Source organism: Danio rerio, chromosome 17 (genome assembly GCF_049306965.1).
Source record: "Danio rerio strain Tuebingen ecotype United States chromosome 17, GRCz12tu, whole genome shotgun sequence".
Lineage (NCBI taxonomy): Eukaryota > Metazoa > Chordata > Actinopteri > Cypriniformes > Danionidae > Danio > Danio rerio.
In genome coordinates, this window is record NC_133192.1 from 17,187,330 (window position 1) to 17,214,157 (window position 26,828).

General features: G+C 36.6%; 1 protein-coding gene across 1 annotated transcript in view; it reads left to right on the top strand.

Annotated features, from left to right (window-relative positions):
- syne3 (spectrin repeat containing, nuclear envelope family member 3) overlaps nucleotides 1–26,828 on the top strand; it is a 64,726-nt gene that overhangs the window by 29,912 nt on the left and 7,986 nt on the right. The window contains exons 9-18 of the mRNA NM_001083014.2: nucleotides 2,435–2,617; nucleotides 4,419–4,562; nucleotides 4,884–5,018; nucleotides 8,849–9,010; nucleotides 11,945–12,117; nucleotides 12,987–13,075; nucleotides 14,727–15,154; nucleotides 16,711–16,869; nucleotides 25,980–26,135; nucleotides 26,549–26,590. Coding sequence (NP_001076483.2) covers nucleotides 2,435–2,617; nucleotides 4,419–4,562; nucleotides 4,884–5,018; nucleotides 8,849–9,010; nucleotides 11,945–12,117; nucleotides 12,987–13,075; nucleotides 14,727–15,154; nucleotides 16,711–16,869; nucleotides 25,980–26,135; nucleotides 26,549–26,590 — 1,671 coding nt within the window. The remainder of the gene's footprint in view (nucleotides 1–2,434; nucleotides 2,618–4,418; nucleotides 4,563–4,883; nucleotides 5,019–8,848; nucleotides 9,011–11,944; nucleotides 12,118–12,986; nucleotides 13,076–14,726; nucleotides 15,155–16,710; nucleotides 16,870–25,979; nucleotides 26,136–26,548; nucleotides 26,591–26,828) is intronic.

Sequence of the window (26,828 nt, forward strand, 5' to 3'; positions counted from 1 at the left end):
AAAAAAAAACAGCTCTTTTTTTTTTTTTTTAAACTTGTAATATTTCACAAAATGTAGTTTATTCACTACATGTATTTATGATGAAATAACAGGAAAATGGAGGTTTTTACAAAGGGTTGACAAATTTTACTGACCTCAAACTGTTGAATGTTGGTGTATGTTGTAAATCAGGGGTCTCAAACTCAATTTACCTGGGGGCCGCAGGAGGCAAAGTCTGGGTGAGGCTGGGATTTCACAAGGGATTTCACAAGGGATTTCATAAGGGATTTCACACAAAAAAAAGTCCTCAAATGTCATTATTAACAGTTTTAATTATTTCTTCTGAACATGAAGTTTCCTGAACATTAATAGAACATTGAGTGAAGATTATGAACAGTTCTTCTGAACATGGCATCTTTTGCCTACTTCTTGCTGCCAGAGACTTGACAGCGCTTCTTCTCACAAATCTGAACCACATCTGGCTTTAGAGCGGAAGCAGTTGAGACCCTCAGTCTGGCTTGAAGATGATCATTATTAAGTCTAGACCTGTACTTTGACTTACTGAAGTTCAAGGTGGAGAATAACTTCTCACACAAATATGTGCTCCCAAAAAGGCACATGGTCCGCTTGAACCCCACTCCAGTCACATCAGTCTGTACCAGTCTGTATCTACCTATAATATATATAAGATGCAGGCTGTAGCTAGGTAGGTGGCAGGCTGCAGATAGGTAGCTAAGTGGCAGGCAGGGGCGGGAACAGCTTACCTTGGTTCTGGCCGGCGCGAGTTCCCTCCTAACACTTCCTGCCCGTCACAGCGTCTAACAAAGGGGCGGGGTGCGTGGTGACGTCACCGGCATCCCTGCCCACCGTGTAAACAAAGGCCAGTGACCGCTGTGTACGGATCTAGAATCAGCGGTCGGCGCGGGCCACAAAATATTGCACTGAGGGCCGCAAATGGCCCGCGGGCCGCGAGTTTGAGACCCCTGTTGTAAATTAATCAGTTTAAAAGTAATAATAATTGGGTATGTTCCGATCGATCAGCCAGGGATCGGTATCAACCCATATTCACATTTTATGACTCGATCGGTATTCGCTAATCTGGCCGATCTCTTTAACCTTTCGCAAGTGTTTGTTTACTTTTACAAGCAGAGGATATATAACAACTAAAATCATTTTACATATAAGAACTGAAATTTCTTTGTTTTACCAATATTCCAGGTTCATTAAAACCTGTCTGGAAGAATTAGGGAAATAACAAATATACATTTTTATTTTAATATTTAATAATATAACTTATAATCATACACTTTTATTATAAACGTTAAAATAAAAGCAGTTTATAGGCCTATTTCCTTTTATGAAAGAAGTAATGGATTTAAAGGTGTGCATTTTAACTTCTTATGCATCAAATATGCGCTCCAAACTTCAATGAGACTTAAGACATTTCCAAATTGCTTTGTTAGTGATTTTTCTTACCAATTTTTACCAAATTTTATCTATTATTTTCTATAAGCTGCTTCTGCTCATCACATTTCCGCACTAAATGGTTATATAAGACATGTTTAAGGAATTATATGCAACATCTTTCATTTATACTCGTTGAGGTAAAGGAGGATCTCAGCTTAGGGTTCATACTTAGAGTGAAAATGTGCTTTATGCATTAAGCTTAAAGAATTAAAATTTGTACTTGGTATCGGCTGATCACCATGAAAAGGAGTTGGTACTCAGGATAGACTGCAAAAAAAATTAGATCGGAGCATCCCTAATAATAAAAAAATTTTAATGTACCAAAATAATTAGTGACCAGACTTTCAGGTTGCATCATTAATTAAAGACTTGGATGTGAATTAAATTATTCAGAGCGAATTTTACTAACCCAGGACTGTTTTTTCTGTCTGGCCTTTGCCAAAACCTGTGAAATGCATTAAATAATTCATTAAATATAAATATTTAACAACAAATTTATTAAGTTTTTTGCAACAACAGCCCTAAACTCTATAGTTATGTAACTCGATGTAACTCTTTATTCATAAACAATTCTGCTGAAAAATGATAGCTTATGGTGCAAAACAACGTAGAACTTATTTATCGTTTTCAGCCCATTTTATTGAGGCTTTCTGAGTTTTTGTTCAATATTTCTGGCTTCCAGTGAATCGCTCTTATATCAGGCTTTTGTTGCGCCGTCATGCAGAGATCTGAACTGTACTAAAGATCAGCTTTTTAACTCTTGACTGTTGTTTGATGTTCTAACATTCTGTATTTTTGACATTTGATTTCCACTTTGTTTCTTAGAAAATAAAGGTTACGGATCCTGTTTATTTTGTGGATGTGATTATATTGTGTTTTAAGCATTTGTAGCGCTTCATCTCGACGGTTTAATTCTGTGTTAGTGCTTTGTTGGCTTTGAAGTGATCGTGTGTGCTCCTTCTTCTGTTTTGTTTTTGTTCTTTTGTAGAAGTTGCTTAAAAACAGCGTGCAGCTCCAGGAGCGCTTGAGTTTGCTCCAGGTGAAGAGTGATCTGCTCAGCGCAGTTTTTGGCCAGGAGAAAGCTGAAGATCTGTTGGGGGAGCTCAGCGGGGATATGAGGAAGAGAGAGTTACTCCACAGCCAGCTCCAGCAGCGCAAGAACCGCCTGCAGGTACACCAACAGCCTCCGCTCGCAATCTGACCGTAAATGCCTGCGATACAGTAACAGACTTTACACCTGCTGTTAGACATGCAGCATGTAGAGTCTTGCATAGTCGTGCATAACAAAAAAAAAATTATCATTTTGATCAGAGCTTGTCTTGTCCAGCTGGAAAAAAAGAGAAGTGTGGAGATGGTTAAGATGTGTGGCTAATAAAATCAACATAGTCTGTAATTGATAGCCCTTTTTTTTTTTTTTTTTTTTGTTGTTATTTTGTGTTATTTTGTTTTATTCTATTTAAATTTATTTTGTTTTGTTTTATTTTGTTCTATTTAGTTTTATTTTGTTTTGTTTATTTTATTTTGTTTTCTTTTATTCTGTTTTGTTTTATTTTTATAAGAACAATTGTTATTTTATTTTATTCTATTTCGTTTTATTTTTAGTTTTATTTTATTCTATTCTATTTTGTTTTATTTTATTTTTATTTTATTTTTGTTTTTTTTTGTTTTTTTGTTTCATTTTACTTTATTTTATCCTATTGGTTTTATTTTTTAGTTTTACTTTATTTAGTTTTATTTTATTTTTGTTTTGTTTTATTTTATTCTGTTTTATTTTTATTTTATTTTTCATTTATATTATTATATCATTGTAAAACTATCAAAAACCTTAAATTAGCTTTAAAAAGTGCTCAATTTGTAAAAACTGTATTTTAATTTTATTTATTTTGTGATAAATATCTTTTTTTTTACCTAATTTACCTACCTTTTTAGTATTTTAACCACTTAATTATTAATGTATCATTAAATGTATCATTGCAAGTGATTTACTTGCCAGTGTTTATCACGTTTTTTAAAAAACAAAACAAAAAAAGCTTTTATTTTATTTTTATTTTACACAACAGAATATTTTCCAAGTCCATTCTTATCACATTGGTTAAAAAAGAGAATCCCGGTTTGTTTGCATAAATGTCTGCAAAAACGAAGATAAAATAGTTTTGTTGTTTTTCTACTTTTTAAAATGCAGTCTGTTCATAATTGTTGATATCCCTGCCTCTCCTAAACTACCATCACTTTGAATATTGTGTTTAATGATTTTTCGATACTTTCTTAACCAAAATTTTAATTTTATTGTATTTCTTATTTTATAAATTAATTCTTTTATGCCCACTGATCTGAATCTGTGAATGATCATGTTAAAAGCTTATACAGTTGAAGTCAAAATTATATGCCCTCCTGTGATTTTTTTTATTTATTTTATTTTATTTATTTATTTATTTTCTTTTGCAAATGTTTACCAAATCATGTTTAACAGAGCAAGTAATTTTTCATAGTATTTTCTTTGATATTTTTCTGGATAAAGTCTTATTTGCTTTATTTCGGCAAGAATTAAGGCAGATTTAGATTTTTTAAAAACTATTTTAAGGTCAATATTATTAGCCTACTTAAGCTATATTTTTTCGACTGCCTGCAGAACAAACTACTGTTATACAATAACTTGCCTAATAACCCAGCCTAATTAACCTAAATAAGCCTTTAAATTGTATTTTAATGCTATTTGAATACTAGCGTCTTGCAAAGTCTCTAGTAAAATATTATGTACTGTCATCATGGCAAAGAAAAAAAGAAATCAGTTATTAAAAATGAGTTATTAAAACTATTATGTTTAGAAATGTTTTGAAAAAATCTTCTTTTCGTTAAACAGAAATTGGGGCAAAAAAAAATATAGAGGGGGACTAATAAATCAGCAGGGCAAATAATTCTGACTTCAAGTCTAAATGCTGTCTTCAAACCATGTGCTCATATTTTTCCCTTAGGGTTTAATATCTAAAACAAAGGACTTTTCCAACGCTTACGACTCCATACACACAAAACTATCCTCCATAAAAGACCAGTTCGTCTCCACAGATGGACTCCAACCAGACATTCTAGCCAAGAAGAGCCAGGCCGACCAGCTTCGGGTAAGAAATCAGAGAAAACAGAGGCGCGTAGCTGTTTCTCACTTCAAAAACCTCAAGCTTTTGCACACAGCTTTTTGAATTTCTTTTTAAACAGCTGTTTTGGTTTTAATCTCGGCATGTGGTACGCTATAGACATACAGTGACTTTTGATTAGATCGTCTTTTCGGCACACACTAAAAAGAGTCATGTGAATAATTTAAGCAGCTAGGAGTTAAGTCACGCTGAGCTCAATGTGTTTGCGCTGGTTGATCAGAGGGGCTTGTCCAGGTGGGACTCGCTGGTGGCTGTCTGCATGTAAAATGAGTTTGCATCTCTCTGCAGGTCATTAGAAAGGACTTGGAGGAGTGCGAAGCCCATATCATAGCTCTGGAGACGCTGGTGTCATCCAACCCTACAAACAGGACCAAGTTTGAGCGTCTGTATGCTGACTGGAGACTGCTTTATAAGGCGCTTCGGGTAAGATTGGTTCCGCTTGAGGTTGTTTAAGTTTCTCAGCTGTGGTTGTACGTTTTCACCCCCCTGGAAAAAGGCATTGATTAGTAACTCTAATGTACTTTTTTAATGTCTGGAGATCATTTGAAGTGTGTTTGTGCTGTACATTTCTGTACATTGGTAGCAGACTGCAATAAAGTAGTTTTGTTTTCTGTCATCTACTTTTTAAGAAGTCATTTGCTAGTTTTCAATGCAAGTGAAAGTTGAAGTTATTAGCCCTCCAGATTTATAAGCTGGGAGGACATGCAAACTCCACACAGAAACGCCAGTTGACCCAGCCAAAGCTCGAACCAGCGACCTTCTTGCTGTGAGGTGACAGCACTACCTACTGCGCCACTGTGTTGCCCAAAAATCAAATTAATTTTATGAAACTACTAGTATGAGCGTATTTTGTCATTATGCTACAGAAGATAAATATAGTATTTAATAGTTATAAAACAACACATTTTATTCCCATTGGATTGCAACCCCTGGGGTCTTATTACATTAGATTAAAGACACTGCAATAGTGAGATGCAGCAGATTGATTTCATAGATCTTTCTGACACCTTTACGACACTCGCATCCAATAAAATTGAAAACAGGCCACGAATGAACATGGCGGATGATCAGCAAGTGGTCTTCTCCAAAATTAAACAAAGGTTAGACTTAGGCCTATTGCTGTTTGTGCGCTGTTTTGTGTTTGTATATTTATAACCACCTCGGCGGATACCTGGTCCTGTCATACCACCCATCTGCATATTTTGCAGGTCTGTGCTGTTTTAACATGTCCTGATTTAGATAACCAGCACATTGGAAGAGTGCTCCAAGAAGGATTTGGGTTCAGATCGACATACTTCCTACATAGTGTTCACTGCTCTGTACCCCTTCGACAAGGGGAAATCAGCTAAACTTGAAGTTTATTTCTCTTTCAAAAAACGATTTTCACCGCACTATTTGCGCTGTTCTCAGATGAAACGTATTACTTTAACTCCTAAGTGTGATGGATTATTTAACCCCAATCATCCCATTTGCATAAAAGAATAATGTCACACATTTTTATACCTTTTGCATTCAACACACTCACATGTCCTGTAATATCCACTTTGCGACTATATGTAAATTGTGGGATTTTTTGCTTTTAAGTAAACACCATAAAACTTTCCATATCAGGATATTTATCTTACTATTAAAAAACCAACAAGACCATGTCAACTGACTGAAATGTGCAATTAAGGTGCAGTTAAAGGTGCAGTAGGTGATCTGCCAAAGTTCTATCCGTTAGCATAACAGCTTTGAAAACACAATCCCTCCCCTAACATCCAAAGCCATGCCTTCTGAAATCACCAACGCACACATTAAAGATGACATAGACCCACTAGATCAGGGGTTCCCAAACTTTTCAGCCCGCGACCCCCAAAACAACAATGCCAGTGACTTGCGACCCTCAATATCTTCTGAAGTGGTTATAAATACAGAAACCTTGTATGCAATGGCGCACACACACCAATAGACCCAAGTCTATTCTTTGTAGAATTTTTTTAAAATATATGTCAGCGCTGTAAATGTGCCAGAAAGCTTAATCTGGTATTTTAAAATCAATCTGCTGCATCTGATGCTATTACTGTGTCTTTAATATAATGCAATTACCCCAGTGATCGCAATCCAAAACAACTAGTAGTTATAATCTAACATAGTAACTATATACAGTAGTAATTCTTAAATATAACGACAATTTTTTTCTTTTCAGTAGGTTATAGATAAAATATGGTCATTCTTATGGTTTAATAAAAATAAATAGATTTTTGGAGATCCCCAGGCGACCCCCCTCATTCACCAGTTAGAAAACTTTATAGTACCTTATAATACTTCAAATCAAATGAAAAACTGTATTATATTTAGCATGTTTTTAGTCAGAATCATACCTGCCAACACTCTTCCCAGATGTCTCCCGTATTTCACACCCATCTCTTGTTTTGTTCTGTCTCCTGGAAAACTCCCAGTCCTCAGCTTTTTGGTACAGTCCCCGGATCGCCAGAGGATCGCGCTGGTTGCTGGTTTCAATCTCTCACACCCTTTTTCCTAAAGCATCTACTGTATGCTTAGTGATTGACTAGCGGGAAGCAGGAATTACATTTATTACTTAGCGACACTTACATGCTATTTCAGAACGAATATTCAGGTTGTCATTGTTCAAAAATAAACCAATTTAAAACCAACTTTGCCTTAGTAAAGCAGGCTAGGCGGAATAGCGTTTTTCTTGATGTTAAATTAAATAAAAATCTACATTATCGATGCTGTAAAAGGACCCTTACGAACCTGAAAATAATTAAATCGATCTTTCACCACAAGATTTCAGTGGCTAAACAACACTTCTGTGCATATAACCCATTCATAACACAACAAAATCTACATCAGCTTTGCATGACTAAAAGAGTTTTAAAACAGAACATTACCTGTCTAAAAGAAGACTTCAGCCATGGTGTTATCATTCCTCCAGCGTGCAAGATAGTTTGGGCTACTTATCAGAATTATGGCAATTATCAGCCCGACAATATTTAATTGGATGAACATTTTTTAGTTTTATACCTTACCCTGAATAAAAAAAAATAGATTTAGGTCATTTACTTTAATCATTACTATTGTAATGTGAAGAAACGTTCAACCAGCACAACACAAAATGAAGACAATCACTTACTCCACCTTTAAGCATTGTCCAATGTAAGGGAGGGGGATCATGAGGAAATAAACATTTCTCATAATCTTGCTCACATTCACATGGTTCTAAACTATTCACAAAACAAGATATTCTGAAAAAATCAGCAAAAAATCTGCCATTTGCATCCATATTAGGAACATAAAACACTATGGAAGTCAACAGCTGTTTTTTTCCAGCATTATCAAGACACCTAACTGAAAACAAACAGGAAGTTCGTTTTCAGATTTCAATTAAAGATTATAAGGGCAAACTATTTTATTTTTGTTAATTACACGCACCGATGAATTGTGCACCACAACAAAATCACCTGCTTTGATTTAATTTGTGCTTTAAAATAGTTTTAGTGGAGAATAAGATGCACTTGTTTTAGATTTCAAATCATTCTTCTCAGACTCGATCCAATAACAGATATTAATCTATCATAGTATCCATCTGTCATCAGTGGATTCATTCATCACCTCTACAGTTGAAAAAGAAAATTGTAAGAATGTGATTTTGATAACTATTACATGAGCTCAGAGACGTCTATAAAAATAACACACAGCCTGGAGAAAGACTTATTACAGTAATTGCTACAACTTCAGCTTGTAAGTTAGGAGTGTTCATACTGTAAGTAAAAGTGCGATTGCAAAAAGAAGTTTTTATAAAGCCAATTCATTTTCTTTTTTGTTGTGCTTATTCTTTATATTTCTAATACTTTTTTGCATTGCTAATTGACAGATATGTGAAATGCCTAATAATGAGGGGAGGCTGCATATCTTTTGCCTAGCCTCTTCAAAAATGCCTAACTTCACAAGTGATTCTGATTTAACCCTGAAGATCTGTGGAAACCGCTGAGATCACACCCTGGTTTCCATACCTCCTGCTGTGTGTTGGATCATGATAGTGATGAAGAAGATGACTATGAAGGCCTTGATCAAACCTCCTCGCTTCACTTTTAATGCACACTTTTGCCCCGAAGATTTTTATTTTATTATTTTCCCAATTTTTTCGAAAGAGATGCCAAAAAAAAACTATTGCAGCTTCTCACGGCTGTTTTTTAGGCTTGTTATAAACTTCATGTTTGTTTAGATCCATGTGGTTTTGTTCCTACCAGATGAAGGTGAACGAAAGCGAGGAGAACATCGGAGAGCATGAGAGCTTTCATGAAAACATTCTGAACATGGAGAAGTGGTTAATGATCATGAAGCAGAAGTTGGATTCGTTTCGTGGATCAGAGGGAGAATGGAGCATTGACAACCGCCAGCATGAGGCTGAGGTACTGAACATATAATGTCAATGATAAAATACATGAACTAAAAAACCTTCTCAAAGTTTTATACAATCTGTGAAGGATCACTGCGGTATCATAGTATGGGTTTCTTAATTATAGAATAATGTTGATCTATTATTGATTTATAAAGCTAAACATGTACGAAAAGGCGTTTTGTTATAAAGCATAGCATTCCAAATCAAGTTCAACACTTTAAAAAGCTTTAAAAGTAAAAATGACCATGATCGCCTTGATCAAACCTTCTAGCTTAAATCCCTTTTTCAATTTGATCTAATTAAATTTCTACTTTAATCCTTAAACAGGCAAGAGTTAATCCTTAAACAAATTTTATATCGTCTTTACCCAAGTAAAACATATCCAAAGGAATATTTCAGATATGTAATTTATTTAGGATTTAAAGAGTTCCATCTTTCTGGGTTTCTATTGTGTCATTTTTTTAAGGACCAAGTCATTATTAAGTTTATAAACACTAACTGGTCACTTTATTAGGTACACCCTTCCAACTGCTTGTTAACGCAAATTTTAAAATGGCCAATCACATTGCAGCAACTCTGCATTTAGGCAAGTAGACATAAGCCCCTTTCACACAGTGATACCGGTAAATATCTGGAAAATTTCCGGAAAGACTTTACCGGTATATTGAAAAAAGCGCTGTTCACACAGGCGAGGACGTTACAGAAATTTTCCGGAAAAGAGCATTCACACATCCATTCCAAAATACCGGTAAATTCTGACATCATTCACCACAAATGAGCTTTAAACGGCTGCGCTTGTGTTTGCAAACATTTGACTAAATTAAAAACTCTGTGGATGATCAATATTGTGAACAACTTTCGCAGGATCACTTTCGCATGTCGAGATGTTCATAATATGTGCGTGTGCAGGCGCTAACTGGCTGTTTCACAAGCACACGCAAAGCTTGAAGGTAAACAAACAACGGCTTATCATAAGCATCTCATCGATGATTATTTACACAGTTGGCATTAAGAAGAACATATAAACGTGATCGGACTAACTTCTAGCAGCTAAATGTGTCTGGAAAAATATTCAAAGGCTTTTATCCTCACAAACCGCGCGGACGTAAATGCGTCTGACTGTTGTGATTAACTAAAGCAGACGTCTCACGTCAGCACGTTCTAGACGTGCACGCGCTTATTACGGTAATCTTCCTTCTGCATTCACACAGCGCAGCATTCCGGCAAATTGCCGGTAATGTTACAACTTCTCTTTCCGGAAAATAGCCAGAACGAGTTTACCGGTATTTTCAAAAAGGACCTGTTCACACATACAACCTTTCCGGAAAATTGCCGGCAATTTTCCGGAAAGGTCTGTATGTGTGAAAGGGGCTAATGTCAAGACAATCTGCTGCAGTTGAAACCGACCATCAGAATGAGGAAAAAGGGTGATTTAAGTGACTTTGAACATGGCATAGATGTTGGTGCCAGATGTGCTGGTCTGAGTATTTCAGAAACTGCTGATCTACTTGAATTTTCATGTAGAACCATCACTAGGGTTTATAGAGAATGGTCCAAAAAAGAGAAAATATCTAGTAAACGACAGTTCTGTGGGCACAAATGCCTTGTTGATGCCAGAGGTCAGAGGAGAATGGCCAGAGTGGTTGGAGCTGACAAAAAGGCAACAGTAACTCGAATAACCACTCGTTACAATGGAGGTATGCAGAAGAGCATCTCTGAACACACAACACGTCAAACCTTGAGGCGGATGGGCTACAACAGCAGAAGACCACACCGGGCTTGTGCCACACCTGTCAGCTAAGAACAGGAAACCTAGGCTACAATTTTCTGATTCTAGGCCATCTTCTGATGGCCACTTTCAGCAGAATAACACACCATGTCATAAAGCGTGAATTATCTCAGACTGGTTTCTTGAACATGACAATCAGTTCTCTGTACTCACCGGCCTCTACAGTCACCAGAACTCATTTCAATAGAGCACCTTTGGGATGTGGTGGAACAGGAGATTCACATTAGGGATGTGCAGCAAACAAATCTACAGCAACTGTGTGATGCTATCATGTCAATATGGACCAAAATCTCTGAGAAATATTTTCAGTACCTTGTTGAATCTGCGCCACGAAGGATTAAGGCAGTTCTAAAGGCAAAAATGGGGTCCAACCTGGTACTAGTAATGTGTACCTAATAAAGTGGACGGTGAGTATATATGTTTACGGTCATCAAGTCAAAAATTTTTAAAAGTTCCCAGATCAAAGTTAAAGAAAAAGAGAGTGCGGGCTTTTGCTATTGTGGCCTCCAAATTGTGGATTAGTCTACCTCTTTCTATTAGAAAAATGTCTACAGAATCCGTGTTTGAGGGGAAATTTAAGCTTCAGCTTTTTGAAAAGGCTTTTAATACCTCAGTTATTGGAGTTTGCTCTTTTTCTTTTATGTGTTTCATGCATTATATGTTGTTTTATTTATTTGATCATATCTGATCATTTTCATACAATTTGTGTACAGCCCAATGGTCAATGACTGTTGTTAAATCGTCTCATATAAATAAAGTACTATTATTTCTTTTTTATTATTTGCAATTGCAACTTAAGTTTTTTATTCTGACTTTCCCTCTTATTTTAAAACTTGACAAACATATTTAATTATTAATTTTAAACAGTGTCAACAGCAGATATCATCTAAAAAAGTTTTTAAAAATTTTTAATTACTGTTACAAGTAAAAATAAATGTTAATTGTTAATGTATACTTTTTGTCCTAAATCATTTTATTAATTTTTTTTTCACTATTTTATTAAGAGATAAATAAAGTTTATACTGAGGGCTTTAAAAAAAAAAGAAGAAAAAAGTATGCCATATTTTTTGTCATGTCACATAATCAAAGGAATGCTTGCCTGTGCATTGCATTATTTGAGATTCTGCCTTGCATATAACTGTGTTTGTCCTCTAGAGGGCGCTAGGAGAGTTTCCAGAGAAGGAACTTCAGCTTCATCAGACAGAGGCTCAGGGTCATACTGTGCTGGCCAAAACCTCGGAAGAAGGCAAAGTGCACATTCTGCAAGACCTCAAACGTCTCCGAGAGTCCTGGATGTCCCTCCACACGCTCAGTCTCAATCTGTACAGGTTAGGAGATGAAGTAATTTCTTTTACAGAGGTTGTTGTTGGGATTCAGTGGAGATAAACTGTGACTCAAGTGTAATTAAGATATACATTTACCAAACCCGTTGAACAAATCTCGTTCCAAGAGACATATTTCACATTGAGTTTAGATTGATTGCTCTGTAAATCATTGCTGTGTTTACAAGGATTTTTTTAAGCTGTGTCAAACATGTTTAAGCTGTGACTTTCTAAAAAAAAGTAAAATAAAAATCCATTGTAAAAACCAAGCAGTTTTTTGTTGGTCATCTAAACATGGACATCTTGGTTAAAACAAGGGCTGTCAGTGAAATCTTATAGATGTCCAATTATAGTCAATAAATAGACTAGTCATCAAATAGACAGATCAGATGAACTTCACAATTGTAGTCATTCTGTTATTTCTGTTTGATGACTAAACAGACTAAAAAGATTAGACATCTATTACAAACACACAAAAAAAGTGCTTGCTGGGAAGTGAACAAAGTATCAAGATCATGCTGACACACTCTGGAACTTCATTAAAAATAAATATAGTTTGACTCCTAACATTGAGATCAAAAAGAATACAAGGCAAATTCGTTTTTTCCAAAACTTTGCACTACACAACATTTTGTTTTCTTCAGTCATTTCTGTGTAGACCAGTCATTATTTATTACTACAGTCTGAATCTGTGGGCAGAGTGACATAGCTTCTGTTGGGGTGGAGTTTAGTAACACTATTACATGAAAAATTATCACAAGTCAAAGAAGATATTTCTGTGCATGAGCCTTTAATTTAAGAACTTTTGAATTTGGTATAAAGTTTTAAATTTATTTTTTGACAACACATTTATTGTTTTCGCCATACCTTGTTAGGCTTCTTCAGACCACTGAGTTCCAGGACAGATGGGCAGACGGGCATCAGCAGGGATTATCTTCAGACTTTGAGGAGGGATTCATCACAGGTAGACTTCTGCTGTATCTGCGGTATCAAATGTTCTTTAATTCCTAAAGCTTTTATCAGAGTATACAGTATTATCACTGTGTTGATCTAAGCTGCAAAAAAAGGTTGTTTTTTCAGGGTTCAACATGTTCAGAGTAAACAAATCTTTCAACCAATTTGAAGTTTATTACAAAGTGAAATCGGTAACACTGTACAATAAACCCTTTTCACATTTCTGGGTTTCTCAGCAGCGGAAGTTGTCGTAGTTGGGTAAATGTGGAGTGCAGTGAATGGGAGAGTACATTAAATATTTTTTTTACAATCTATTTGTTGAAATAATAAAAGAAAAAGTCCATGATGCTGTTATTAAGACTTTTAGAACAAGGAGACAAATAGTGTGAGACTGTTGACGGCAGCCAGAGGAGAAAATTACGTCAAATTTACTCTCAGCCCCATGGACACCGCATTACAAACACCTCGCATAAGCGATAATTTGTTTTGTTTTTTGTAACAAGGTGTCCGCGGGGTCTTGAAAAGTAATAAACATCGATAAAATAATTCAGAGAGATTTAAGGCCTTTAAAAAGTATTAAAAAGTCTTACATTCTATTTTACATGGTCTTAAATTTTGGATTGTACAATGTCAACATTGCTTCATTTAATGTAGCAATCAAGGCAGCGTCATTATTCCTGCTATTCTAAAGTTCCTTTAAGGCAAGTGACTTCGCGCAGCCTTTTTTGAAATGTCTCATGGGCAGTATGCTCGGGCATTCTGTTTGATTGGATAAACATCAAATTCTTCAAAATTGCTCGCTAGTCTCTTTAGTTTAGTTTCTAAACGTTTAAATCGCACGAAAAATTTTCACCGAATGTTGATTGCAACCAAAGAAATCCATATATGCTAAGAAAACAAATCTAATTTGTTTACAAATGAAGTTATGTGTAATAAAATCAAGTGACACTGGGAAAAAGTATTGAATACATGATGAAGATGAGCTGTAGAAAGGCAATATAACCCAGACAGCAGCTGAATTCTCTTAGTAGTTAGAAAGCAACATTCGTCTTGCCCTTCGCCATTGTAAATTAATATTAGCTGCTTCAGTCCAACATCTACATTAGCAGGATGATGAAGATGAAACCAAAGTGGACATTTCAGCAAGACAATGATCCAAAACACAACCAAGGAAACTCTCAAATGCTTTCAGAGAAAGAAAATCAAGCTGTAGAATGGCCTAGCCAATCACCTGATGTAAATTCAATAGAGAATACAAAATAATGATCGAATTTAATAGACGAGACCCATAGAACCATCAAGATTTTTACAATTTGTTGAAGTCTGTAAAAAACTCACATCTGAACAATTCATGTGACTTCATTCTCCATATGAGTGGCATCTTTAAGCTGCCATCACCAAAAAAAAGCCTTTTATATAGAGTATTAAATACATTTCAGTAGTTCAGCACTTTCTCCTTGTGTCATTCCATTGTTATTACACATAACTCATTTGTTTTGTTTTATTTTTATGTTTGTTTTGTTTGGGTTTTTACCAAAATCTGGTTTAATTCCATGTCAACAGCTCCTTTAGAAATATTCCCAGGAAAAAACATGACATGAAAACATGTTCAAAACTTATTTCCCCCACTGTATTTAATATAGACATATGTCTAATCACAGGTGATAAAAGACCAGATCCGCTTCTGAGATTCCATCATGAAGCAGAATCAACGGGTCTTCAAGAGCTGGAGAGAAGCACGGAAGCAGACCAGGATCTAATTCCAGCCATTGTCCTCGGAAGCATCCCAAGTCCTAGAGATTCAGAAGTCTGGAGAAGAGAGAGAAGTGTCCTCGACCAGTCTTTGGATGATGAGGTGGATGCAGTCACGTCTGGAGTTAACCGTACTGTAAACAGAAAGAAAATGCAGATGGAGATGAAGGGGGGAGGTGACTTGGTCGGGAGTGCTGGTTGGACTGGGGATTGGGTTACAGAACACATGACTAGTTCTGGTATTGATGAACTGGACATGCATGGCAGATATGAAACAGAGCCTGAAGTTGCACAGAAAAGGATGAAGCCATCACAGATCAGACATGATGACACACTGGTGAGAATGATCAGAATATGTTTATGACTTTTTTACTGGGCGGGCATAAAGACATAATTCACCCTTAAATGAAACTTTACTCAAAATTTATTCGACCTCAAGATGTTTTTTTTACAAACCTTTCTTGTGTTGAACACAAAAGAGGATATTTTGAAGAATGTTGTAGTCACTGATGTCTATAGTAGAAATAAACACTTTCCAATATTTTTTTAAAATATCGTCTCTTGATAAAATAAAAATTGTTAAACGCTTTTATAGACGTGTATCAAAATAACAAATTGGAGTTTTAATTTTATGTTAATTAAGTAGGGAAAAAATTATTATTTTAAAGTGGATTTGTACTGTAATATACTATAAAGAGAAAAACTTTAAAGTTAATTTCAAACCAAATACAGAAAAAAGAGTCTTATCAAAAGACTTGCAACCCAAGAATATGTTACTGTAGCTTATTACAGGTAGAAATAAAAGTAGACCCTGTATTTTGTTGGTAGATCGAAGTAGACCCAAATCTTCTGTACTTGTTTTGTAAAATAAAAACAAGTCTTAGGATCTATGCATATACAGTATAATAATAAGTAGTTAATGCAGTTGAAGTCAGAATTATTACCCCCCTGTTTATTTTTTTCCGCAATTTCTGTTTAACAGAGAGCAGATTTTTTTCAACACATTTCTAAACATAATAGTTTTAATAGCTCATTTCCAATAACGGATTTATTTTATCTTTGTCATGATGACAGTAAATAATATTTGACTAGATATTTTTCAAGACACTTCTATACAGCTTAAAAAGACATTTAAAGGCTTAACTAGGTTAATTAGGTTAACTGGGCAGGTTAAGGTATTTATTAGGCAAGTTATTGTATAACGATGGTTTGTTCTGTAGACTATCGAAAAAATATATAGCTTAAAGGGACTAATAATTTTGTCTTTAAATAGTGTTAAAAAAATTTAAAACTGCTTTTATTCTTGCTGAAATAAAACAAATAAGACTTTCTTGAGAAGAAAAAATATTATCAGACACACTGTGAAATTTTCTTGCTCCGTTAAACATCATTTGGGAAATATTTAAAAAAGAAAAATAAATTCAAAGAGGGGCTAATAGTTCTGACTTCAACTGTATGTCACCAATCAGTATTTTAGTGCACTGTAAAACAAACTTTTATAGACATGTCAAAGAATACCTAAGTGTAATTTCATCCTCAGTTGTCATCAAAGTGTACCAAATTGTGATTTTAATTTAATGGTAAATAAATAGGAAAAAAACGAATCATTTTAAATTTGTAAATTTGACAAATTTTAAATTTGTAAATATGTACGAATCATTTTAAATTAAAATTTGGATTTGTACTGTAATTTACTACTAAGAGAAAAACTTTTAAGGTCATTTCAGACCAAATACATAAAAAAAGAAGTGAAAATTCATCAAAAGACTTGGAAAAACATCAAAATAATTTTTTTAGCTAGATCACCCAGCCCTGAAGCCACTATTAAGCGAGCGATACCTTAGCTGCAATCATAATCGGACAGAGGGATGTTTCTTTTCATTCCTCCCGCAGACGGGTTCTCAGGGGCCCCGACGTCCTGCTGATACGGAGGCCCAGAGGAGCCAGTTTGAAGCGTGGCTTCACAAGCAAAACGACAAACTCACAGGAATTTTGAGCAACCAAAGATCCCTGAGCGCTAAAGAACTGAGGATAAGACAGAATACACTCAAGGTTGGTGGTGTTTGTTACATTTTTTTTTATTTTTTGCTTTCTTTTTTATCTGTTTTTGATTAAAGTTTCATGTCGAGTCCAAAATATCAAAAAGTGTTAGCGTAGAAAACAATCTTTGATAGCTTTGATATCTTATTCAACAAAGCGCAGTGTGATGTTTTACTTTGGTCACACTCAGAACATGCTGGATCATTTTTCAGTATATGAAGACGCATGTCTGTGTGAATCTGGTGTGTAGAGTGCCATACGTACCTTTACATCAGTGCAGTTGCTGATCTGTGAAGCTCTTTTGAAGGCCGGGCTCAGGTTTTTTACCTCAGGCTTTGAGAAATTCAAGCTTTACAACTACCTAGAATCTGTCACATCTGATGATAGCTGAGCTGACAGACTCGGCGTCATGCTGTTTTTTTGTTCAGTCACAGCTTCACAGCTCAGATTTGAGAAAGCTTTTAAACGGCGGTTCATATGCGGTCTTCCTGTTGAATATGCCATGCAGATAGAGCTGTTCCGAAAAAGACTTGTTTTTAAATTGTTTTTTAAAAGAGATAGTGGGCTCTATTTTAACCATCTAGGGACAAAGTCTGAAGCGCATGGTGCAAAAGCATTAAGGCTGTGTCCAAATCTACTTTGCTTTTTTTAATATGAATAAATAACCTTTGTGCCCTGGCGCATGGTCTAACAGGGTTGTGCTTATTCTAGTAATGAGTTATGGGTGTGTTTTGAGCATAACGAGCGTTAAACCAATCAGTGTCTCCTCCCATTCCTTTTAAGAGTTAGATGCATTGCGGCATGGTGCATTTGCTATTTACATGGCAGACTTTTGTAAGTGGAAAAACTGATCGTTTTACTAGCAAGAAAACAGTTAAACAGGCCATCTGCAGCAAGGATAAAGAACGAGCCTCCTTCATTTGGCCTCTTTACTTTCTCTTTACTTTTACTCTTTACTTCTTTACTTTCATGGATAAGGAAACGATGTTGTACACACTCAACTGAAGACATCTATTAGCCTGCATACAGTATTGTAACAACTACTTTTTTTTGAAGTTACGTTAAAGAAATTGAGAGACCACAAAACAACTTTCAGAGATTCATGTGTATTTAGAAATGTATATGACAGCAGGTATGAATAATTATTGTTACACACTGGGGATATGAAATGATCAGCAGTCAACTCATTAATGATCACTATTAGACAGAAATAAGCATTCGATAAGTGTCTTTCTCATTGAATCTAGTATTTATAGCAATCCAAAAAAGATACCAACAGTCCTTAAGTGAATCACATGAAAGATCAAGTTCAGCAAACAGTTCATCAATGGCTGGCCACAGAATCAGTAGGAAAGTGGATGGAAAAAGTCTGTGGATATGAGGATGGATTGTCCAGGTCCTGTTTTGATGACTTAAAGTGGATACCAAAAACCCTCTGCATATAAACAAACATACAATCAAAACCTTGCCAACCCTACACAAAACATATGTACAAAACCGAAATATATACAAAAAACAGGCCTACTTACATCTGAGATATAAGAACAAAAATGTTCCTCAAATAAGGGCATCAACAAACAACAGCGCAGTGAAGAAGCCTTTCCATGTGCTAGGCACCATACTTCCTGCCTACTGCTTCTTCACTACCTCCTTTTAAGCAGATTGGAGACTTACTACCTAGATCGCCCTCTAATGGGTGAGATAGCTACTACAGGTAGATATTTCAAATAGTAACAGGAAAACTGTTACACACCCCTTCCCCTAAAGAAAAGAGTTATACAGTTCCATAAAATTCCTTCAACTTTTCCACATGGTAAGTATCACATTGACTGGGTTTATCAAGCATTACCACTCTGTAGTTGACATTATTTACCTTTTTTACAATTTTGCCAGGACCTTGCCATTTCGGAGCTAATTTGGCCATAAAGGAATCTGCAGCTCGAGACAGAGGGTGTGTGAGGATCCAAACCAAATCTCCTTCCTCAAAGGACTTTGGTTTTCTACGTTGATTGTAGTATTTTCCTTGTCTCTCTTGTGCTTGGCTGGTCTTTGCAATCACTTGCTCAAGGAAAGCTTTCTGCCTTTCAAGGGTGTTATATGCTAGATGGTCTGGATTAGGTGGTCTCTGGATCAGCCTGTCTAGAGGACCCTTCAACTTACGTCCCAAAGCAACTTCAGCTGGAGTGAAACCCGTACTTTCCTGCCATGCTGAGTTAATGGCATACCTGAACTCAGGGATCCATTTATCCCAGTCCCGGTGATTGTCATGGACATAAGAGGACAACATTGTTTTTAGGGTTCGGTTTATCCTCTCAGTTAAGTTGGTCTGCGGATGATAGGCAGTACTGAGCTTCTGAACTACTCCCCATCGCTTGCAGGTCTCATTGAGCAATTGGGCTGTAAATTGAGGGCCGCGGTCAGAGACGAGATATGCTGGAGTTCCCCATCGAGTGAACATCTCTTTTGTCAAGATGTTAGTTATGAGGTGAGTTTTTGCAGATCTTAAAGCAAAAAGTTCCACCCACTTGCTGCAATAATCCACAAAGACTAATAAGAATTCATTCGATCGATTACTTTTTGGGAAAGGACCCATTAGATCCACTCCCAGCATATAGCCAGGCTCTACTACGGGTGTTGACTGCAACAATCCAGACAGTTTCGAGATTCTCGGTTTATATATTTGACAAGTCTTACACTGGGTGCAAAAGCTCCAAACATCCTTACGGATTTCAGGCCAATAGACACTGTCAAGTAATCTCTTCAAGGTTTTCATCCTTCCTAAGTGTCCACTCAGTGGATTTGAATGGGCGAAGTGTAAAAACTGTTCTCTCAGTGATGCAGGGATGACTAGTTGGTAAACACACCCTTGATCTTTGTTAGGCACCCTGCGAAAGAGGTAGTCATTCTGTACACAATAAGCAATGCGGCTGGAATCTGTGGTGGCTTGCTTAGCTGCTTCCCATAGAGCTTGCAAAGAAGAATCAAGCTTCTGAGCTTTCCCAATTTCATCCCAGCTGACTGGCAAATTAGGATCAGTCTTGTTAGCCTGGCAGATGGCAATATGACCTACAACCTCTTGCCCTGGTATACCTCTGGATAGGGCATCAGGTACCACATTGCAGGACCCCTTACGGTACTTGACCAGGAAACTGAAACATTGTAGTCGTAATGCCCATCTGGTTAAGCGTGAAGATGGTTTAGGGTTATTGAAAACCCAAGTCAGCGCAGAATGATCCGTCAGTACTTCAAAGTTTCGTCCTTCCAAATACTGCCTCCACTTCTCTACAGCCCACACGACCGCAAGACATTCCTTCTCTGCAGTGGAGTATGATTTTTCTGCTCCATGTAAAAGACGTGAAGCATAGGCAATGACGTGTTCTGCACCATCAAAATCCTGTGTCAATACAGCTCCTAGTCCTATGTCACTGGCGTCAGTCTGCACTCTAAAGACTTTGGTGAAATCCGGGGGCATTAATACTGGTGCTCGTTGTAGTGCATATTTGAGATCATCAAAGGCATTTTGACATTCAACTGTCCAGTTCCAGATTGCATTCTTACCTTTCAGTGCATACAATGGAGCAGCTCGCTCTGAGAAGTGAGAAATGAACCGATGGTACCAACTAGCAAGACCTAAAAATCTCTGTACCTCTTTGAGATTTTTTGGGACAGGAAAATCCTGAACTGCTTTGATTTTAGTGTCTTCAGTCCGTACTCCTTCCTCAGAAACAACATGTCCTAGGTAAGTAATGGTCCTCTGCAACATAGAACATTTCTTGAGATTGAGTGTTAAACCAGAGTCTTGCAATTTTGCAAAGAGTAGCTTGAGATGTTGAAAGTGATCTTGGATGGTTTTTGAGTAAACCACAATGTCGTCAAGATAGACAAAGCAAAACTCTCCCATGTAGTCTCTCAGAACATTGTTCATGAGCCTCTGAAAGGTTGCAGCAGCATTTCGCAGGCCAAAAGGAAGACGAAGAAACTCATATTGGGCATTTTTGGTGACAAAAGCAGTCTTTTTGATGCTGTCTTCATCCATTTTTACCTGCCAGTAGCCAGATTTGAGGTCTAATGTGCTAAATATGGTTGCTCCATACAAGGACTCAAGGATATCCTGAATTTGAGGCATTGGAAACCCATCAAGAGGAGTCTTGGAGTTCAAAGCTCTATAATCAACACAAAAGCGGGTACTGCCATCTTTTTTAGGCACAAGTACAACTGGTGATGCCCATGGAGATACAGAAGGTCTTATAATGCCTTTGTCAAGCATTCTTGCTATTTCCTCATCTATAAACTTCTGTTTGTTGACTGGAACAGGATAGGCCTTCTTTCGCACAGGAATTTCATCAATTGTATGGATTTGATGATGAATCAAGTTGGTTTGACCTAAAGTTTCAGTGCATACAGTGGGCCAATCAAGCATCAGTCCTTCTAGTTGACGTCTATGGGCTTTAGAGACATCAGCTCGATCCACTAACTCCTTTATAATGGTTAGATCAGTAGAAGGCGTTGGTATTAGAGGTAGTGCAAGGTGCAGACTTACTATTAGTGAAGGGGAGGAAGAGGTGAAGGAGTGGATTACCCCATATTCTTCAGGTAAAGAATAGGAAGAATTTCTAAAATCGACTGTGATTCCAGACATCTTCAAAAATTCCAGGCCCAACAAAACAGGAAAAGCCAAGTCACAATCTTTCATTACATATGCTCTGATAGGATAGTCATGTCTGTGGATGGTAGCCTGCCAAGCTATTTTCCCCAAGGCTGATTGTACACATCCATTTGCAAGAGAAAAGGACTGTCCTCTACTCGATTGCAAAACTTCATGATTTGACTTTAGTCGTTTCCAGCAGGACTCTTGAATTAAAGAGTAAGTGCTCCCAGTATCCAGAATTGCTTGATATTGATGACCTTTAATAGTTAAGGGCAATGTTAATGTGACAGGAGATCTTTCACTGATATCAGAACATACAGCTATGTGAGGGTTCGACTGTCGGCCCTTAAAAAATGTATTACCCTCAGTGGACTTTGCATTAGCTTCTTGGTGCCTCTGTCTCCAAAATGATCTTTCTTCATTGATATCTTTTTCTATAAGTGTTCCTACACGTACCAACTCATCTACAGTAGTTACAGTACCTCTTAAAATGCTTGCTATTCTTGGGTTACAGTTCCGTAGTGTCGCTTGGAGAATCTCACGCTCTGTCATGGAAGGTTTCAGTCTCAGACATAATGCTCTGTACTGGTAGGCAAATGTTCGAATACTTTCATCAACCCCTTGTTTCCTTTCTCTGATCCTTCTTTCCACTTCAACATCATGATCATCTGCTAAGAAAGATTGAAGAAAAACAGACTTGAATTGTGTCCATGTTCTTACCCTCTTCTTCTCGGCTACCCACCAGTCTTTAGCTGTGTGTGTCAATACAGAAGGAAGCATGGATATGATCTCAGAGTCATTTAAAGGTTGTACAGCCAGATATTCATCACATCGTTCCAGGTATGTAATAGGGTCTTCCCCATCTAAACTCCCAAATTTTGGAAACTCTAGCTTGATAGGAGTCTTAAAATGTACAGGACGACAAGATCCATGGTCTAATATGGTGTGGCTGAAGTGTGGAGTAGACGTTGCACCCCCAGAAGGCTGGATTAATGATTTCAATTGTCCATCTCTCCGTTTCAGGCAATCCATAATTGCTTGCCCCAACTCTTGAACCTTTGTTTCTAAAGTATCTTTCACTTGGGTACACTCCTTCTTTAACATGGTAGATAACGAATTCTCGAGCTGTTGTACATCTATGGGGTGATCTTGGTACTGTTTTAGCATGTGCTGGACCTGACTCTCAATGACAGCAATCCTATTACTTTGTTCATTCAGCTGATGCTGAATGTCTTTGAAACGAACATCAGAGGAATTTTCAAATGCTTCAACTCTACTTTCAACTTTATGCATTCGTGTGGCCATAATCATTGTTAACAAGCTATCATCATCTTCAATTGTAGGAGGTGGAGGAGGTAACAAAGAATCATCAAAATCCCCTTCTTCTTGTTCACCAATTTCAGGTTCATTTTCCAAGTACAAGCTAGCGAGAGAATGAATAAGGTCTTGAATAGGCTCTCGATGAGTAGTGAAAGGCTCTGAAGAATAATCAGGTAACAAAGAATCATCACCCTCTGTCTCTTTAGCCAAGGCAGCCATTTTGAAGCTACTAAAGCTCTTCAAATAATGTCAACTTTAGAATGCTGAAATAGAGTGTAATGTTAGGACTTTTGAAATTATGGCCTCATAGACACATTAACAAAAACATGACTCAAAGAAAGCAGAATGTATCTCTCAAGAATTCAATCAAATTTTGTCCCTGTTCGGGCGCCAAATATGTAACAACTACTTTTTTTTGAAGTTACGTTAAAGAAATTGAGAGACCACAAAACAACTTTCAGAGATTCATGTGTATTTAGAAATGTATATGACAGCAGGTATGAATAATTATTGTTACACACTGGGGATATGAAATGATCAGCAGTCAACTCATTAATGATCACTATTAGACAGAAATAAGCATTCGATAAGTGTCTTTCTCATTGAATCTAGTATTTATAGCAATCCAAAAAAGATACCAACAGTCCTTAAGTGAATCACATGAAAGATCAAGTTCAGCAAACAGTTCATCAATGGCTGGCCACAGAATCAGTAGGAAAGTGGATGGAAAAAGTCTGTGGATATGAGGATGGATTGTCCAGGTCCTGTTTTGATGACTTAAAGTGGATACCAAAAACCCTCTGCATATAAACAAACATACAATCAAAACCTTGCCAACCCTACACAAAACATATGTACAAAACCGAAATATATACAAAAAACAGGCCTACTTACATCTGAGATATAAGAACAAAAATGTTCCTCAAATAAGGGCATCAACAAACAACAGCGCAGTGAAGAAGCCTTTCCATGTGCTAGGCACCATACTTCCTGCCTACTGCTTCTTCACTACCTCCTTTTAAGCAGATTGGAGACTTACTACCTAGATCGCCCTCTAATGGGTGAGATAGCTACTACAGGTAGATATTTCAAATAGTAACAGGAAAACTGTTACAGTATTTAATTTTGTTTGTTAAGCGCAAAGATTTGTTTCAAAACTATTTCTAAATTAATTTCTAATTTCCAGCAAACGTGTAAATAAACAATATTGAAGTTTGCTTTTACAAACACATCCTGTTCTTATGCCCCAGATGGTGATGAAAATAAACTGAACAAAAAAAACTAAAAAATGTTAATTGGTATGATAAAGTTGAAAGTGCAGTAGGTGATCTTCCACAATGCTAACAGCTTAGCATAAATCTCTGAATAACACTCCCTCCCCTGCCGTCTAGAGCCACACCTCCTTAAACACGAGCACCGCAAAAGAACCCTCTCTCATGTGTTAAAAGCGACTAGTGCTTGTCCGGCGGCGAGCAAGCCAAACTGACATGCTATTTCAGAGTGAATATCAGAGTTGCATGGTAAACAGTATAGGGGGAGACTAGGCGGAATAGCGCTATTTACTTGTGTTTTGTTGTTAAACTAATTAAAATCTACATTATAGATGCTGTAAAAGTCCCTTATGAAACTGAAAATAGTCTTATCAATCTTTTATCAAAAAATTTTAGTGGCTGAACAAAAGTTCTGTGAAGATATAACCCATTTGTAACGACATCAAACGTTACATCAGCTTTGCATAATGCTAAAATAGTTTTAAAACAGAACATTACCTGTCTAAGAGAAATCCTTCAGCCATTGTGTCATCCTTTCTCCTGCATGCAAAGGTAACTCCAATATTGATTCAGGTTTTTTAAAAAAGTTTTGATTAAGCAGGTTTTCACCGATCGTGCACGCGTACCCTCTTTCATAAACGTGCGGCACCAACAGCGGTCGGCGGAGATGCGTACAAACGGCTGCGCAATTATTCAAATCCACATTTGCTGACAGACATATTCGCCTACTTATCGGAATTATGAGAGATGTCGGTCCGACTCTATTTAATTGGATGAACATTTTTTAGTTTTATGCCTTATCCAAAATATAAAAATACATATAAACACGTTTAGATCATTTACTTGAATAATTACTATTGGACTGTGAAGAGACTTTTAACCAGCACAACAAAAAATGCTTCTGAAGACAATCACCCACTGCACCTTTAATAACTATTAGGAAAACAACATTTAAATTGTAAACAATGTAAAATGTTTTTGTTCACAGACTACCACAGATCATGCATCCGCTGCGTAAAACATATGGAATAGTTAGCCGTGTATTTCGTGTAGTACATTTATTTCATGCAGTGCTTGTTTATCTCAATTTGACCAATCAGATAAGGCCTTAATGTCTTTATCCCCGCATGACCAGTAGTTGCTGTTCTGCTATTGGCTGGAGCGGCACAAAGGTGAACCCAGAGCTAATTATAAATACTTATGGAGGAAAATGAGGAAAATTACAGCAAGTCCGAATAGTTTTTTTTATTCATTAATGGTGTTTTAAAGACTAAATGTTTTTTACTATGACAAAGTTTGTAAGTCTGAATTAGAATTAAATAGATCTGAATCATTTATTTTACCTGTTTATTTTAATATCAATGAATAAATGATTTAAAAACATGGCTAATAAAAAATAGCATTCTTCTAGTGGATTTTTATTTAATAAGAAATATCATAATCGCAATAAACAACAATATTATTGCATTTTGCATAGTTTTCCAGTATCGTGCAGCCCTAATGTACTTTGCATTTTGTTATTTAGCAGACGGTTTTATTTCTTTTTATATTATTCATCAAAAAAACATCTTAATTTAGAATAAAAACTTGAGCCAAATCAGAATATAATGATTGAAAGATGCTTAAAATGGTGATAAAATAAAGTAAAGCAACCTTGATGAGGACAAGACACTTTAAAAACACTGAAAAATCTCGCAGACTCTAAACTATTGATGCGTAGTTTGCTTGCGTCACAAAACCACAAAAGCTTGTTTGATCATATGCTTGACAAGAAGTTGTCGAGGCAGGATTGGGTCAGTTTTAAAATGAAAATAAATGGATTATGATCCAATAATGAGCACACATCTTCAGGTAGCTCTGTGTTGTGGTTTTTTTCCATCCAGGATTTGCGTGCAGGTGTAGTCTGGGGTCAGAGTCAGTTCCAGAAACTGTTGGAAGATCAGCAGCATAGATCAGTGGAGGACATGGAGCTGGAAGAGCTGCGGTATCGCTGGATGTTATACAAATCCAAGCTCAAAGAGGCTGCTGATCTGAAAGAGGTACACACTGAAAATCTGTTTATTCTGCTGTCAATGATTTTAAACTTTATTTGGTATTGTGTGTGTGTGTGTGTGTGTGTGTGTGTGTGTGTGTGTGCGTGCGTGCGTGCGTGCGTGCGTGCGTGCGTGCGTGCGTGCGTGCGTGCGTGCATAATAAATAACCCAGCATAAATGAGGTTGCTTTAAACTTTTTTTGTCTTGTGATATAAAAAATTCTTCTTCTTTTAGTTATCTTTTGTTTTGCAAAATGGTGAACACAATTTTATTGATGAAAACCAGGACAGAGCCATTTATCAACTATACATGAATTCTCCATTCTCCAATGCAGATGTTGCTGTAGTAGCATGTGCCCACCAGAAGGGGGCAGCAGCCTGTAGCCGTATTTAACTAAAACAAATGTTTGTGCGTTTCAGAGTGTCGGTGGACAAATACAAGAGCATGTCCGATCTGGAAAGGTAGGCTTTATTCTTCAAACAAATACCTTCATGCTGTGAGGAGCTTGTGTTTAAAGTGTGTTTTAAAAAAGAAGACATTTGAAGCCTTTTTGCAAAAGGAAGATATTCTCTTTTCAACTTTCAAGTAGAATTGAACGCAGTGTTTATCCATTGACACACAACTAGTGCGGGTGGAGTTTGTTTCTTTAGAGTATTCTTACAGTGTAAAGGCTGGTGAATAATAATTGTGAATTGATTT